This window comes from Pristis pectinata, chromosome 34, assembly GCF_009764475.1.
Source record: "Pristis pectinata isolate sPriPec2 chromosome 34, sPriPec2.1.pri, whole genome shotgun sequence".
NCBI classification, from domain to species: Eukaryota; Metazoa; Chordata; class Chondrichthyes; order Rhinopristiformes; family Pristidae; genus Pristis; species Pristis pectinata.
This window is the reverse complement of record NC_067438.1, coordinates 10,855,092-10,868,378: the sequence shown is the minus strand read 5'-3', so window position 1 is coordinate 10,868,378 and position 13,287 is coordinate 10,855,092. Positions and strand designations below refer to the sequence as shown.

The window sequence follows — 13,287 nt, the reverse complement described above, 5'->3', positions numbered from 1 at the left end:
CTGAATTAGCGGTTTAGCTTTCACATTTACTTTTCAGCACAATCTTGCAGTTAGCATTATCTTTCACTTAACTACAACACTATTAATATTATGCGGGAAAATGTTTCACTGACAAAATTGGACAAGAAAGCTGTTTTGATCCTCCTTTTCAAATATTTCCACTCCCCCCCATAGGTGACCATTGCAAAGTACTGCAGTTGCTTTGTCTTTATCTCTCCCGGTCCAAAACCTCTATCCTTTTAAACTCTCAACTGCGATTTGTACCCATATGTTTTGACTAACTTAACAGATTCAAAGCAGTTTCTCTGTATCAGTGCCTTGATGGTTTAAACAGTTGTGTCTTTCCTGTGCCACATTAACCATTTCATGGCATATTGTGCATGTCTGGGACTCATTCTTCACTGCAAAGTTACCGTTCAGTTCCACATTATCTTGCCTCATTCAGAACCAAACATATTTGCACACTGACTATGGCATCCCAGCATCACACCACACCTGCCCTCAGTAAAAGCCAACCTTTGGCTTTTTTGTAATCTTCAATAGAGAGCCGACAGATGGAGCCCCACACTGCTTTCATATTGATACGGTTTCTTAAAGAGACACTACTTCTTGCTTAACAAACACCTGGCATCTTTCACTCTCTCTCTACACCTGTCTACCTATAGAATGTAGGATTCATTCATTTCCCTCCAACACAGCCTTAATCAACAATCAACACCAAAAGCCTTGGCTGTAACACACACACACACACACACACACACACACACACACACACACTCTCCATCTCTCTCTGTCTCTCTCTCTCGTCTACTTCTGTTTAACATAAAAGAGTTGCTAAGCTTCATGTAACACTTTAAAACTCACAGAGCATCCATAAATGTTTGAACCAGTTCAGAAACAAAATATGACTCACTCTCAAGGGTTAAACAGACATGGCAGCTTAAAGCACAATCTACACATTTCAAGGAGACCTTTAATTCCAGCATGAGGGTCACTTGTCCAGCTGTCCCATGTCCCGGCCTCCTTTTCATCTACCTTCTGCTTTGATCTCTCCATCTCCTCCTGCATCTTTCCTTCCTGTGTTTATGAGCCGGGTGAAGAGGCACTGGCCCCTTTCCTCCCCGTTCCTCGACAAGCATGAGTTCTACTTTCTCTCATGCTGACATTCCCCACCTTACTTATTGTACAATTTATTTGTCTACCTGCACTGCACTTTCTTGTAACTGTAATACTATATTCTGCATCCAGTTTTTCCTTTTTGTACTACCTTGATGAACTCATGTATGGAATGATCTGTCTGGATGGCATGCAAACAGAAGTTTTTCACTGTACCTTGGTACCTGTGACAAAAATAAACCAATGACCAATTATCTTTATTTGGCTTCTTGTGCACTCAGGGCACTGACCCCTCAGGATTTATTCCACTTGGACCTGTCTGACTCTGTCTACACTTGCGTCCTTGTCCACCTTTCTAGTCCAATGTGAACCATTTGTTGGGAAATATTTTCAAATGAACAACTGTCACCAGGATACTGATCCACCCTCAGAGTGGGTCAGGAAAATCCTACTGGTTACGCCGGTTGTTGTGGGAATTCAATCACTCACCACACCCCCTGCAATATCTGCTGAAACTCAAGTTGCTTTGTTCACCAGCCTATTTGACCCCTACATTTTGCATCCAATGGGCTTCTGCGCACAACAACATATTCAGCTGTAGTATTAGTAGGGAGTAATCTCCCAGAGGACTCAAAGCTTGCTGAGATTTGGGGTATGGATCTCAGAGACTCTGCTCCAGGATATGGAACAAATGAAGATTGTTCCACACAAATGTGAATAGCCCCTCTATGAATTATGCAATCAGACTAAAGTCAACGTGAATCATGATTAATTTTGCTTATTTTTTCTTAATGATACAGAGATTGTTTTCCATGGTTTCACCAGAGCTTTCAATTTTTTTCTTTGTTTATTCCCTCTATTATTTCCAGAAGTGCAGACCAAAGTCCATAATATAATGAACCAGAACACCAGGCTTTACACAACAGAGTCAACACTTTATTATACCCTGAACAAGAGTGACATAAATGCAGAGTTCTTTTGTGAAGTGGTTTATCCTTCCCAAGGAGGAATTAAGACACTGAGCTCCCAATCCCTTAAAATTGATGTGCACTGTAAGTATCAACCCTTACCGCTGTGTGTCGACCTTAAGACTGCTGCTGCCTCTGGCAGGCCGTCATTGTTAGTGCAGAAGAAATTAATTTTATGTTTTTCTTTATTTATTTTATGATTTTATGTAATCTTTTGTATTTAATTTATGTTTTTCTTGTGAATGCTGCTTATACGATGCTATGTACCTGTGATGCTGCTGCAGTTAAGTTTTTCATTGCACCTGTGCACACATGGACTTGTGCAGATGACAATAAACTCAGCTTTGACTTTGACATTGTCCTCTGGTTGGTGACCGCTCTCTAGTTCCAGTCATCCTCTGCTCTCACCGTTTAAGGAAGATTTGTAATCATGCAGCAGGTAAGATGGCCACAGGGTATCTCAAGGGTTAGTGAAGAGCTTTCTGAAGTGTTGTGGTGTGAGAAACACAGCAAGCTCCCATGCACAGCCACGTAGTACTGAACAGATAACCTTGTGGTGTTTTTTGTGATGTTGATTGAAGGATGAATGTTAGTCAGACACTGGGGAAACCTCGCCTGCTTTTCCTCCATAAAAGGGCCATGGGATCTTTAATGTCCACCTATGAGGGCAGAGGGGTCTTGGTTTAATGTTTTAGCTGGAGAATGAGGCCCCTGGTAATGCAGCACTCCCTCAGTATTGTGCCAACCTAGCACTGAGTACTTGTCTCCAGACTGGGACTTGAACTCACAATCTCCTGACCCAGGGTAGGGGAGCCTAAAACTAGAGGACCTTTAGTGAGAGGGGAAAGGTTTAAAGAGGAACCTGAGGGGCAACTTTCTCACACAGAGGGTGGTGGGTATATGGAACGAGCTGCCAGAGGAAGTGGTAGAGGTGGGTATAATTAGGACATTTAAAAGACATTTGGACAGGTACATGGATAGGAAAAGTTTCGAGGGATGCGGGCTAAACACGGGCAAATGGGACCAGCTCAGGTGGGCACCTTGGTTGGCATGGACGAATTGGGCCAAAAGGCCTGTTATCGTGCTGTATTACTCTGTAACTCTAAGACATCCAGCCTGTGAACCGCAGCTGAAACAGCTTTTATCATTGCTGTTTCCCAGGACCCATCTGTTCCTCCAAGCACTGACTGACACTGCCTCCTGCCCTGTCTCCACCCTCCACACCTAATTCTCTCTCCTGCAACATCAACTCCACGTACACTTCATGCTTGAAAATTATTCACACAAGGAATGATCTACAGTCAAAATAGATAGTGGATTGATGGGGTAGATATTAAAATCCCTGGAACTATTGTATTTATTTAGGGACTAGAGGGCGTTTCAGAATGACACGCCTACTACCTTGTGTGTGTGTGTGTGTGTGTGTGTGTGTGTGTGTGTGTGTGTGTGCACGCGCGCGTGTGTGTGCGTGTGTGTGTGCGCGCGCACGCGCATCTGTCTGTGTGTATGTGTGTCTGTGTCTGTGTGTCTGTGTGTCCCCGTGTGAGCACATACAGATGTGTACATGTGTGGGTGTGCGTATGTGCATGTGCGAGAGCATGTGCATGTGTGTGTGTGCTCATGTGTGCGACTGCGTCCACATTTGTGTGTTTATGCATGAATGATAGGCGTGTGTGTGTGTGTATGTGCGTGTGTGTGTGTGTGTGTGTGTGTGCGCATTGTGCGTTGTCTTTAGTGGACTTCCTGTCCTTCCCTTCCATGCAGTACTCCAGTCTAACCAAGTGATGGCGGTGTTGTACAGTTTTAGAACATGAGCCTGCGGTCTGATTCTGCTGCAGGCTGAGATCACAGCAAGAGTTTAAAATAGATCAATTCTCATGGAAAATATGAACACAGGAAACAGTGTCAGGACTGATTTGGAGAGACAATGAAAAACCAGCAAAAGAGCAGTGCCCTGGACTAGAGGATGCATTGTCCCAAGCTACCTGGTGTAAGGTTTCAGACTAGTGAATAAATTTACTGTGACCTGGTGTGATCACAGCAATCCACCTTCCTGAGAATTGTTGGGTCTGGGTTTGTTCTCTACTGAAATGTACAGTGCAGCTAATGGGAATTGTATTTAATACTCCAGGGGAAAGGATACAATGATGGGGAGATACAGGGGAGTGGGGGGAGGCCAGATGGGTTAAACCAGCCTATGTCCATGCTGTGGATGGTATAATTTCATGCGATTACAGTATGTTCCCCAGGTTGTTAAATCCCAATCATGGCATTATCTGATTCTTCCAGAGCCCTAGAACATAGAACAGTACAGCATAGTAACAGGCCCTTCCAAACTAATCCCATCTGCCTGTGTATGGTCTATATCCCTCCATCCCCTGCCTGGTCATAGGCCTGTCTAAAAGCCTTTTAAACGTCACTATTGTATCTGGTCCACCACTTCCCCTGGAAATGCGTTCCAGGCACCTGGCGCTCTCTGTGTAAAAAAATCTTGCCTCGTAAATCTCCTTTGAACTTTTCCCTTCTCACCCTAAGCCTACGCCCTCTTTCCTGTTATTCCCGACTGTTCTACCATCCATGATTGATATTCATTCAGTACATGTTGGCGGCCCAAGTCATCCAGCGATTGCCACCCTTGGTGTGAGGTGCCAGGCCAAGGCCCAGCCTGCTGGCTGGTGAACTGGAAGTTCATGGCTTTGTCGAACCGCCTCATCGCCGGGTTTGGCCTGTTCTCCACTCATTTGTCTCTGTAATCACACGAGATGCCTTCCAGTTCATGTGGGGGTCCAAGATGGAACAGGTCCAAAAGCGCACGATGCACAAGTCCCCAGAGAATGCGGGCAAAAATGTACCCAATGTTGCCCTGATCATGATGACCACCTTCATGTGTGGTTGCATTAGGCTGTGCATGGATCCAAAGGACATGGGCACCAAGTGTCACTACGTGCCGAGGTTCTACCTGTCCCTGGTGTTGCAGAGGATGGGTCTGGCCCCATTACCGCTCAACATCCCAGTCAGCTGGATGTTGCTGCACTACCTGTCTTTTGTGGAAGAGTTCTTCCAAGCAAATACCTTGACCTTCAGTCCATCAGGCAGTGGTCAGTGCAGAATGTCCTGCAGACACTACGGGACAGGGACACTCTGGATACTGTGGGGTGGTTCCCTGAGCAAACTGTCCAAACCATCTGGCAGAACGCCTCATTGCCAGAACTCACCAACAAGCACCAAGACCTCGTTTGGCTGGCAGAGGAGGGGCCCTCCCAGTCAGAGCCTTCCTGCACAGACGACATATCATCCCCAACGCACACTGCCATCGGGGCGGCTGCAGTAGGGAAGAGATGGTCACCTGCCTCTTTGCAGACTGTGGATTTGCTAAGAGGGTGTGGAGAAGGTCTGATCTACGGGCTGTTCCCAGGGACGCACACCGAGACAGACATCAAATGCTGCTGGAAGGGCATCAACTCAGTGAAAGACACCTTTGGTCTGCCCAAAACTTGTTGGTCTCCCAGCACTGCGAGATGTCCGTAAGGGAATGCTGCCGGCTGGCACATTCCAGGCTGCAGGAGTACGTGCTGAGGGGCGCACTGAAGCTGGGTGCAGCCAATGCAAAGGCTCAGTGGGGACGGACCACAGTCTCGGCTCCTTCCGCTACCGCACATGGAGGGGCTGAGGTGGGTGGGGAAGCCCCTCAAACAATGAAAGGGGGAATCACCCCGGGGGCCACATGAGTGGCAATTGTGCTGTGGTTAAAAAAAATGTGTTAACGCTGCTGACCATGATAACCAAATGACACTAAAAATGTAAAGAGCTTTGCACTGTTTCTTTTTCTTTTTGTGTGTATATTCTATTATGAATGAGGTTAATTTTTGAAATAAAAAATATCTCTAGGCTGGTATTCAGCACTGAGCTCCACCCTTGAGACAGCAAACCCATGACTGCCCTTCTGGCGGACATCAAGGAGCCCACGGCAATTCTTTTCAAAGGCTAAGGATGTTCCCCTGGGTGTCCTAGCCAATATTTATTCCACAATTAGCACCTGTAAAACGCAGATTGCTCAGTCATTTATCACATTGTAGGCGTTTGTATTGTAAGACCAACTACACTGCTGGACATAAAGCACTGGGGAATGCACTTGCATCACAGAATGTCTGCCGTTTTAAGCCGTGTTTGCTTTACCCTTTTTGTTTTGCCCACAGATGCAATAGAGAATGCTGTGATAGAAGTGGAGCCCTCCACTGAGGTGATCAATGAAGGCGAGAGCGTTCACCTGAAATGCACGGCTGACTCCAACCCTCCACCAATAGAATACCTCTGGGAAAAGGATGTAAGTGGTAAAGAATATGGGTAGTGACCATCCGATAGTCAGCGTTGAACGAGGTTGGTGGCGCCCCTTGGTTTGTGGTGTGCTGGTGTGGGAGGGATGTGGTGGATATCCAAGCCACCTGTCCAACGACAGTCTGAGCCTCTGGGTGCCGTGATCAGGATTTCCATCCCCACATGAAAGATCACCAGCTGTGTGGAAAACCTCGACCACAGTCTAGGGCAGGTGTACAGGTAAACATTAGGGCTGGGGATAACCGTAAGCCAGCTGGTCTGGCTCCAAGTTCCCACTCGGATGACATGCTCACTTTATGTCCCATTCCGACTTTACTCTTCAACTTGATCCTGTTGCCTGTTGAATGCAGCACATGATAAAACAGACCAATGGCTTGGCCTGAAAACTATACTTCCTTATTCATCACATTTGTCAAACAACTTAAAGATTCACCAAACAAAACTCAACAACTCTTTAGTTTCACAACTCTTTAGTTTACTTTCACAACTTCCAAAACCCACAACCTGTTACTCAGACGTTACCCACTCTCGATGAGCCTGGCCGGGATTCTTCTGTGCGTCCCCGACTCGAGGTCTTCTTCAGTGGTCGGTCTCCGGGGTCACTGCTGCTGGTCATTTTGCAAGGCAACTTTTTACACATCTCTTCACATACCTCCCAAACACTGCCATTTACACAGCTGGAATTCCAATCCTTATCCATACCTGTATGTGTTTCCATAACTTCTTCAAAATTCCTACTAGTTCCATTGCACAATTGGTATTGGTTTATTATTGTCTTGTTCTTGTTGTCTGCTTGTTCTGTCTTCCAGATAGCTCCTATTGGGATGCGTACAATGGGACAGTTCACAGCTGTAAAGCCGTTTCAGCTACACTGACCAGGTGTCCATTACCTGACCTTCCTTCACTGTGCCTCCCTTCCTTGTTCCCTATTCTGTGGTTCCCAACATAAGACCACAAGATATAGGAACAAAATTAGGCCATTCAGCCCATCGAATCTTCTCTGCCATTCAATCATGTTTTCAACCCCGTTCTCCTGCCTTCTCCCCGTAACCTTTAATCAAGAACCTGTCAACCTCTGCCCTAAACACACCCAATGACTTGGCCTCCGCAGCCCCCTGTGGCAATGGATTCCACAGGAACTCCACATCCTTCTGAACCCCGTGTACAGGCCCAGAGACATCAAACACTCCTCATACCTTAAGCCTTTTATTCTTGTGATCCTTCTTGTGAACCTCCTCTGGACCCTCTCTAGGGCAAGCACATTTTTGCTTAGATACCAAAATTGCTCACAACATCTCTTCCTAGCCAGCAGAGTGTCCTCACAAAACCTGATGGGAGATTTGACATCGCTCTGGCTACTACAATCCAATCCCGGCCCACACCCCTGCCAGGAGGGTTAGTTTATCCCGAGTGCCCCTTGGCTGCTTCCTTGTGATAACTTGTGGTGTGAGGACGATACTGACTGTTGTATCTGGGTCTCAGGGGAAGCAGATCAGCACCTCGGCCCAGTACACAATCCAGTCTGTGACCAAGAGCGACGAAGGATATTACCGATGCACTGTCTTTGACTTCAACTTCATCAAGCAGTCAGCTGTGAGGATAATCCAAGTGAAGGGTAAGCTAATCTCAGACCACTTACAGGCAAGAAAGACTCGTGTTCCACAGAGCAACCCACAGTTTCAGGACAGCCACTGGCTAAATTGTAGCAAGGGTGGTGGCCAATTTTGCACAGCAGGATCCCAAACACTACAGTGGCCTTTGTAGAGATGCTCTTGCTGGTGCACCACCATGAGAACCCTCCTACCACCAGCACCGTGGGATCTTCTGCACCCCAGAGCGTGTCTCAAATTAATGATATTGTTGAAAGTAGCGCACTGGGGAGAACCAGCTTAGATTTGATGTCCATAGTTCTGAAAGATGGTTCATGGAATTTGAACCTGCAGCCCCCCCTCACTCACAGGGCGGCAGAGTGGCGCAGCGGGTAGAGCCGCTGCCTCACTGCGCCGGAGACCCGGGTTCGATCCCGACCTCTGGCGCTGTCTGTGTGGAGTTTGCACGTTCTCCCTGTGACCCCGTCTAATTTCCCCCGGGTGCCCCGGTTTCCTCTCGCATCCAAAAAACATGCCAGTTGGTAGGTTAACCGGCCACTGTAAGTTGCCCCCTAGTGTGTAGGTGAGGGGTAAAATCTGGGAGGAGTTGATAGGATAATGGAGGAAATAAAATGGGATCGGTGTAAATGGGTGGTTGATGGTCGGCATGGACTTGGTGGGCCGAAGGGCCTGTTTCCATGCTGTGTGACCCTCTCTATGACACTGGAAAGGGTGTGTCCCAGCCCAGTTGCCTGCAGGGCCATTTTAATGATGGGACTGGAGGAATTAACCTCTCCCACCTTGAGACCCCACTTCAGCGCCTTCTAAATGGGAGCTAAATGATAAGAGCTGAGAGGCAAAAAAATGACCTGCATATGACATTGTGAGGGTGTTAGTGAAGGAAACACAACAGCCACCTGCATTAGGAGAGGTTAGGGCAGGTGGCCAATGGTGGTCAAAGAGTTCGTGTCTGAGAGAGGATGTGGGCAGAACACGGCTGACTGACTGTGCACAGTTCTGAAGGGGACAGTCAGCTCAGATTTCAGCTGTGTGCAGAGAGGGGAGACTCTGGGATGTAGGAGAAGACTCTGGGGCAGAGACATCAGGGACATTTAAGAGACTCTTAGATAGACACATGAATGTGGGAGGGAAGGGTTAGATAGATCTTGGAACAGGATAAAATGTCGGCACAACATCGTGCTGTAGTGTTCTATGTTCTATGTACTGGACAGATGTTGGCACATCTGGCCTTCCATCCACTCCACAGCTGGACTGACAGAGATCAACAAAGCTGTGTAAAAACTAGGTTATTTTATGTTACTGTTTTAATAAAGTGCTGGCATGTTGGTGTGTTCCGAATAAAAGTTGTTTTTATACAATTTTTATTGAAGTGAACAGGATTGTAAGTGTCTTCATCAGGTCACCAGGATGTTCACTGGGCAGGCCTCAGGGTGTGCAGCAGAGGTGAAGGGTCCATCCGGAGTAGGGTCTGTGTGGGCAGCAAGTACAGACAGCAAGTGCATCTGGTGGGTGGTTCCCAGCCTAATCTGGATCTGCGAGGTTTGAGGGAGCTGCAGAGACTGGGGCTCAGGCAGCTGGTGGTGGCTGGGGCAGAGGAATCAGGGATGTAATCAGAGACCTCAGGTGTAGGGCTGGAGAGATGGGGAGGGGAGTAGGGGCTGGAGGAGGTTACAGAACGAGGTTGAAAAACACTATGATGCTGGAGGAAATCAGCAGGCCAGGCAGCATCCGTGGAGAAAAGCAGGCGGTCAACATTTTGGGTCAGGGCCCTTCTTCAGGACTGAAGATAGGAAAAGGGGAAGCCCAATAGGTGGGGGGGGGGGGGGAGAAGAGCAGTGATAGGTGGACAAAAGAGGGGAGGTGGGGTGGGCACAAGGTGGTGATAGGTGGATGCAGGTAAGAGACAGTGATAGGCAGGTGTGAGGGGGAGGAGGGGAGAGCAGATCCACCGGGGGTTGGGTCAAAGGTAAGGAGAGGAAAAAAGGGGGTAGAAAAAAGAGAGATAGGCTTGGAAAGGGAAGAAAAGAAGAGGCGTGGTTGGGGGTGGGTGTTTGGGGGGGGATGTTGGGGTTACTTAACGTGGGAGAATTCAATGTTCATGCCGTTAGGCTGCAAGGTTCCAAGATGGAAAATGAGGGGCTGTTCCTCCAGTTCGCGCTTGGAATTCTCCTGGCAGTGGAAGAGGCCGAGGACTGACATATCAGTGATAGTGTGGGAGGGGGAGTTGAAGTGACCGGCAACGGGGAGATGCAGATCGCGGTTACGGACAGAGCGCAGGTGTTCTGTGAAACGGTCACCTAGTCTGCGTTTGGTCTCACCAGTGTAGAGGAGGCCACACTTGGAGCACCGAATGCAGTAGGTGATATGAAGGGAGGTGCAGGTGAATCTCTGCCTCACCTGAAAGGACTGTTTGGGTCCCTGGATGGAGGTGATAGAGGTGGTGTAGGGGTGGGTGCACCTATGGCGGGGGCAGTGGAAAGTTCCCAGGGTGGGAGCAGGATGGGTGGGGGGTGGGGGAGGAGTGAACTAGTGAGTTGAGGGGAGCGCGGTCCCTGCGAAAGGCAGAAAGGGGTGGGGAGGGGAAGATATGCTTGGTGGTGGGGTCCCGTTGGAGATGGTGGAAGTGGCGGAGAATGATGTGTTGGATATGTAGGCTGGTAGGATGAAATGTGAGGACAAGGGGGACCCTATCCCTGTTGGGTCTGGGAGGGGTGGGCATGAGACCAGAGGTGCGAGAAATGGCAGATATGCGGGTGTGAGCTTTCTTGACCACAGCAGGGGGGAATGCCCTGGTTAGTAGAGAAGTTGGACATCTTGGATGTCCTGGAGTAGAAAGCCTCATCATGGGAGCAGATGCAGCAGAGGCAGAGAAATTGAGAAAGAGCGATCGCGTCCTTGCAAGAGACAGGGTGGGAGGAGCTGTAATCGAGGTAACTGGGTGTCAGTGGATAAGGAATCTCCTGAGATGGAGACGGAGATGGAAAGATCAAGGAAGGAGAGACAGGTATCAGAGATAGTCCAAGTGAATTGGAGAGCGGGGTGAAAATTTGTGGCAAAATTTATGAAACTGTGAAGTTCCGCACGGGTACAAGAGGTGGCACCAATGCAGTCGTCGATATAGCGGAGAAAGAGTTGAGGAACGGGGCTGGAGTAGGCTTGGAACAGAAACTGTTCAACGTAGCCAACGAAGAGGCAGGCATAGCTGGGGCCCATGCGGGTGCCCATAGCTACGCCTTTGGCCTGTGGAAAGTGAGAGGAACCGAATGTGAAGTTGGTTATGGTGAGGACAAGTTCAGCCGGGTGGAGGAGAGTGTTAGTGGAAGGGGACTGGTTCTGTCTCTGGTCGAGAAAGAAGCGGAGGCCGTCATGATGGGGAATGGAGGTATACAGGGACTGGACGTCCATGGTGAGGATGAGGTTGTGTGTGCCGGAGAACTCAAAGCTATGGAAGAGCTGGAGAGCATGTGATGTGTCACAGATGTAGGTGGTAAGGGATTGGATCGGGGGGACAGGATAGTGTCCAGGTATGAGGATACGAGCTCCAAGGGGCAAGAGCATGTGGAGACAATGTCTGCTGGGGCAGTCCATTGTGTGGATTTTGGGAAGGAGGAGGAAGCGGGCGGCCCCATGTGGTGGGACTATCATATTGGCCAGATCTCCTGAGCTGATGTCAGTGATGGTGCCGGAGATAATGTCCTGGTGGTCCTTGGTGGGGTCATGTTTCAGGGGTAGGTAGGAGGAAATGTCCGAGAGTTGCCGTTTTTCATCTAGGTTCCAGCATCTGTACTTTGTTTTTACAGTATTACAGAACAAGAGAGGGGTTTTGGGATTGGAGGGGGTCACGGGGACTGGGAGTAGTATAGAAGGCCTGGAGGGGAGTTTCAGAGATAGGGAGGGGTGTAGGGGATGGAAGGGTTACAGAGATAGGGAGGGGGATAGGTGCTGGGGATTTACAGAGCTAGAGAGGTGTGTAGGGGCTGGGGGGGTTACAGAGATAGGGAGAGGTGTAGGGGATGGAAGGGTTACAGAGATAGGGAGGGGGATAGGTGCTGGGGATTTACAGAGCTAGAGAGGTGTGTAGGGGCTGGGGGGGTTACAGAGATAGGGAGAGGTGTAGGGGATGGAAGGGTTACAGAGATAGGGAGGGGGATAGGTGCTGGGGATTTACAGAGCTAGAGAGGTGTGTAGGGGCTGGGGGGGTTACAGAGATAGGGAGGGGTGTAGGTGTTGGGGGGTTACAGAGGTAGGGAGGGGTGTAGGGGCTGGAGGGGGTTACAGAGATAGAGAGGGGTGTGGGGGCTGGGGGGGTTACAGAGATAGGGGTGTGGGGGCTGGAGGAGGTTGCAGAGGTAGGGAGGGGTGTGGGGGCTGGGGGTGGTTACAGAGAGAGGTGGGTTGGAGCCATGAAAGAAATTGAAAACAAGGATGAGAATTTAAGTGCAGAGGCATCACTTCACGACCCTCTGTCAGTGAACAGATCCGTACTTACTTTGGGTTTGCTCAGTGTTCCCCTTTGTTTCCTTTGTTGCAGCAACAGAGAATAACAATGAGTTGGACGGAAGAAGAGGTAAGGTTTATTCAAGAGCCAGCTGCTGCCTGATTTGCCACGTTATGGGTTCTTCACTGGAGGAGCTTTGGATTGGAACTAGGAGCAAATTCACTGACCCATAATCCAAGCATGTCTTGCAGATTTCCCTTGGACACAGTGTCAAGGTGGGAGACTGTACACAATGCCCACAGCAGGTGCTTGGAGTTCAACTTCCCGTTGGGTTTTTCACTGGTTGGACGTGTTTAATGTTGTATATGTCAACACCCTGAAGCTTCTTCCAGCTCTGTCCTTAGGTATTCATTGGAGAATTCAGTGCAGACAGAGGCTCATGTAGCCTCTTGTCTGTTCAAGGTGTGTGAAAGATAATAATTCCCATTCCCTATCTGTTATCCCTGGAGTCCTGCAAATATTTTTGTTATATCTCTTGAAGTATTTATCCCATTCCCATTGAAAGTGACTGTTGAGTTAGCTCCACTACTTGTTCAGGCAATGGATCCCAGAACAACAGTGCAATATACAAAAAGAAATCCTGTTTAATTCAACATCTTGCTCCTCTGTTTATTCCTCCTCCTGATGATGCCTTATTACTGGTCCAAGCCATTCCTGGTTGCGAACACTGCCAATAAATCTCCCTTCGATTGTTCCAATTCCCGGGGGGGAGAGTCAATCCTCTATCCAACAAACCTGTTCTCCACCCATCCCTGGTGCT

At 48.6% G+C, this 13,287-nt stretch overlaps 1 protein-coding gene across 2 annotated transcripts in view; it reads left to right on the top strand.

The window, feature by feature from the left end:
- LOC127585859 (CD166 antigen-like) overlaps window positions 1-13,287 on the top strand; it is a 35,971-nt gene that overhangs the window by 16,654 nt on the left and 6,030 nt on the right. For both annotated transcript variants that reach the window (XM_052043563.1, XM_052043561.1), the window contains exons 6-9: window positions 1,986-2,168; window positions 6,281-6,408; window positions 7,902-8,034; window positions 12,561-12,596. In XM_052043563.1, the coding sequence (XP_051899523.1) occupies window positions 1,986-2,168; window positions 6,281-6,408; window positions 7,902-8,034; window positions 12,561-12,596 (480 nt within the window). The remainder of the gene's footprint in view (window positions 1-1,985; window positions 2,169-6,280; window positions 6,409-7,901; window positions 8,035-12,560; window positions 12,597-13,287) is intronic.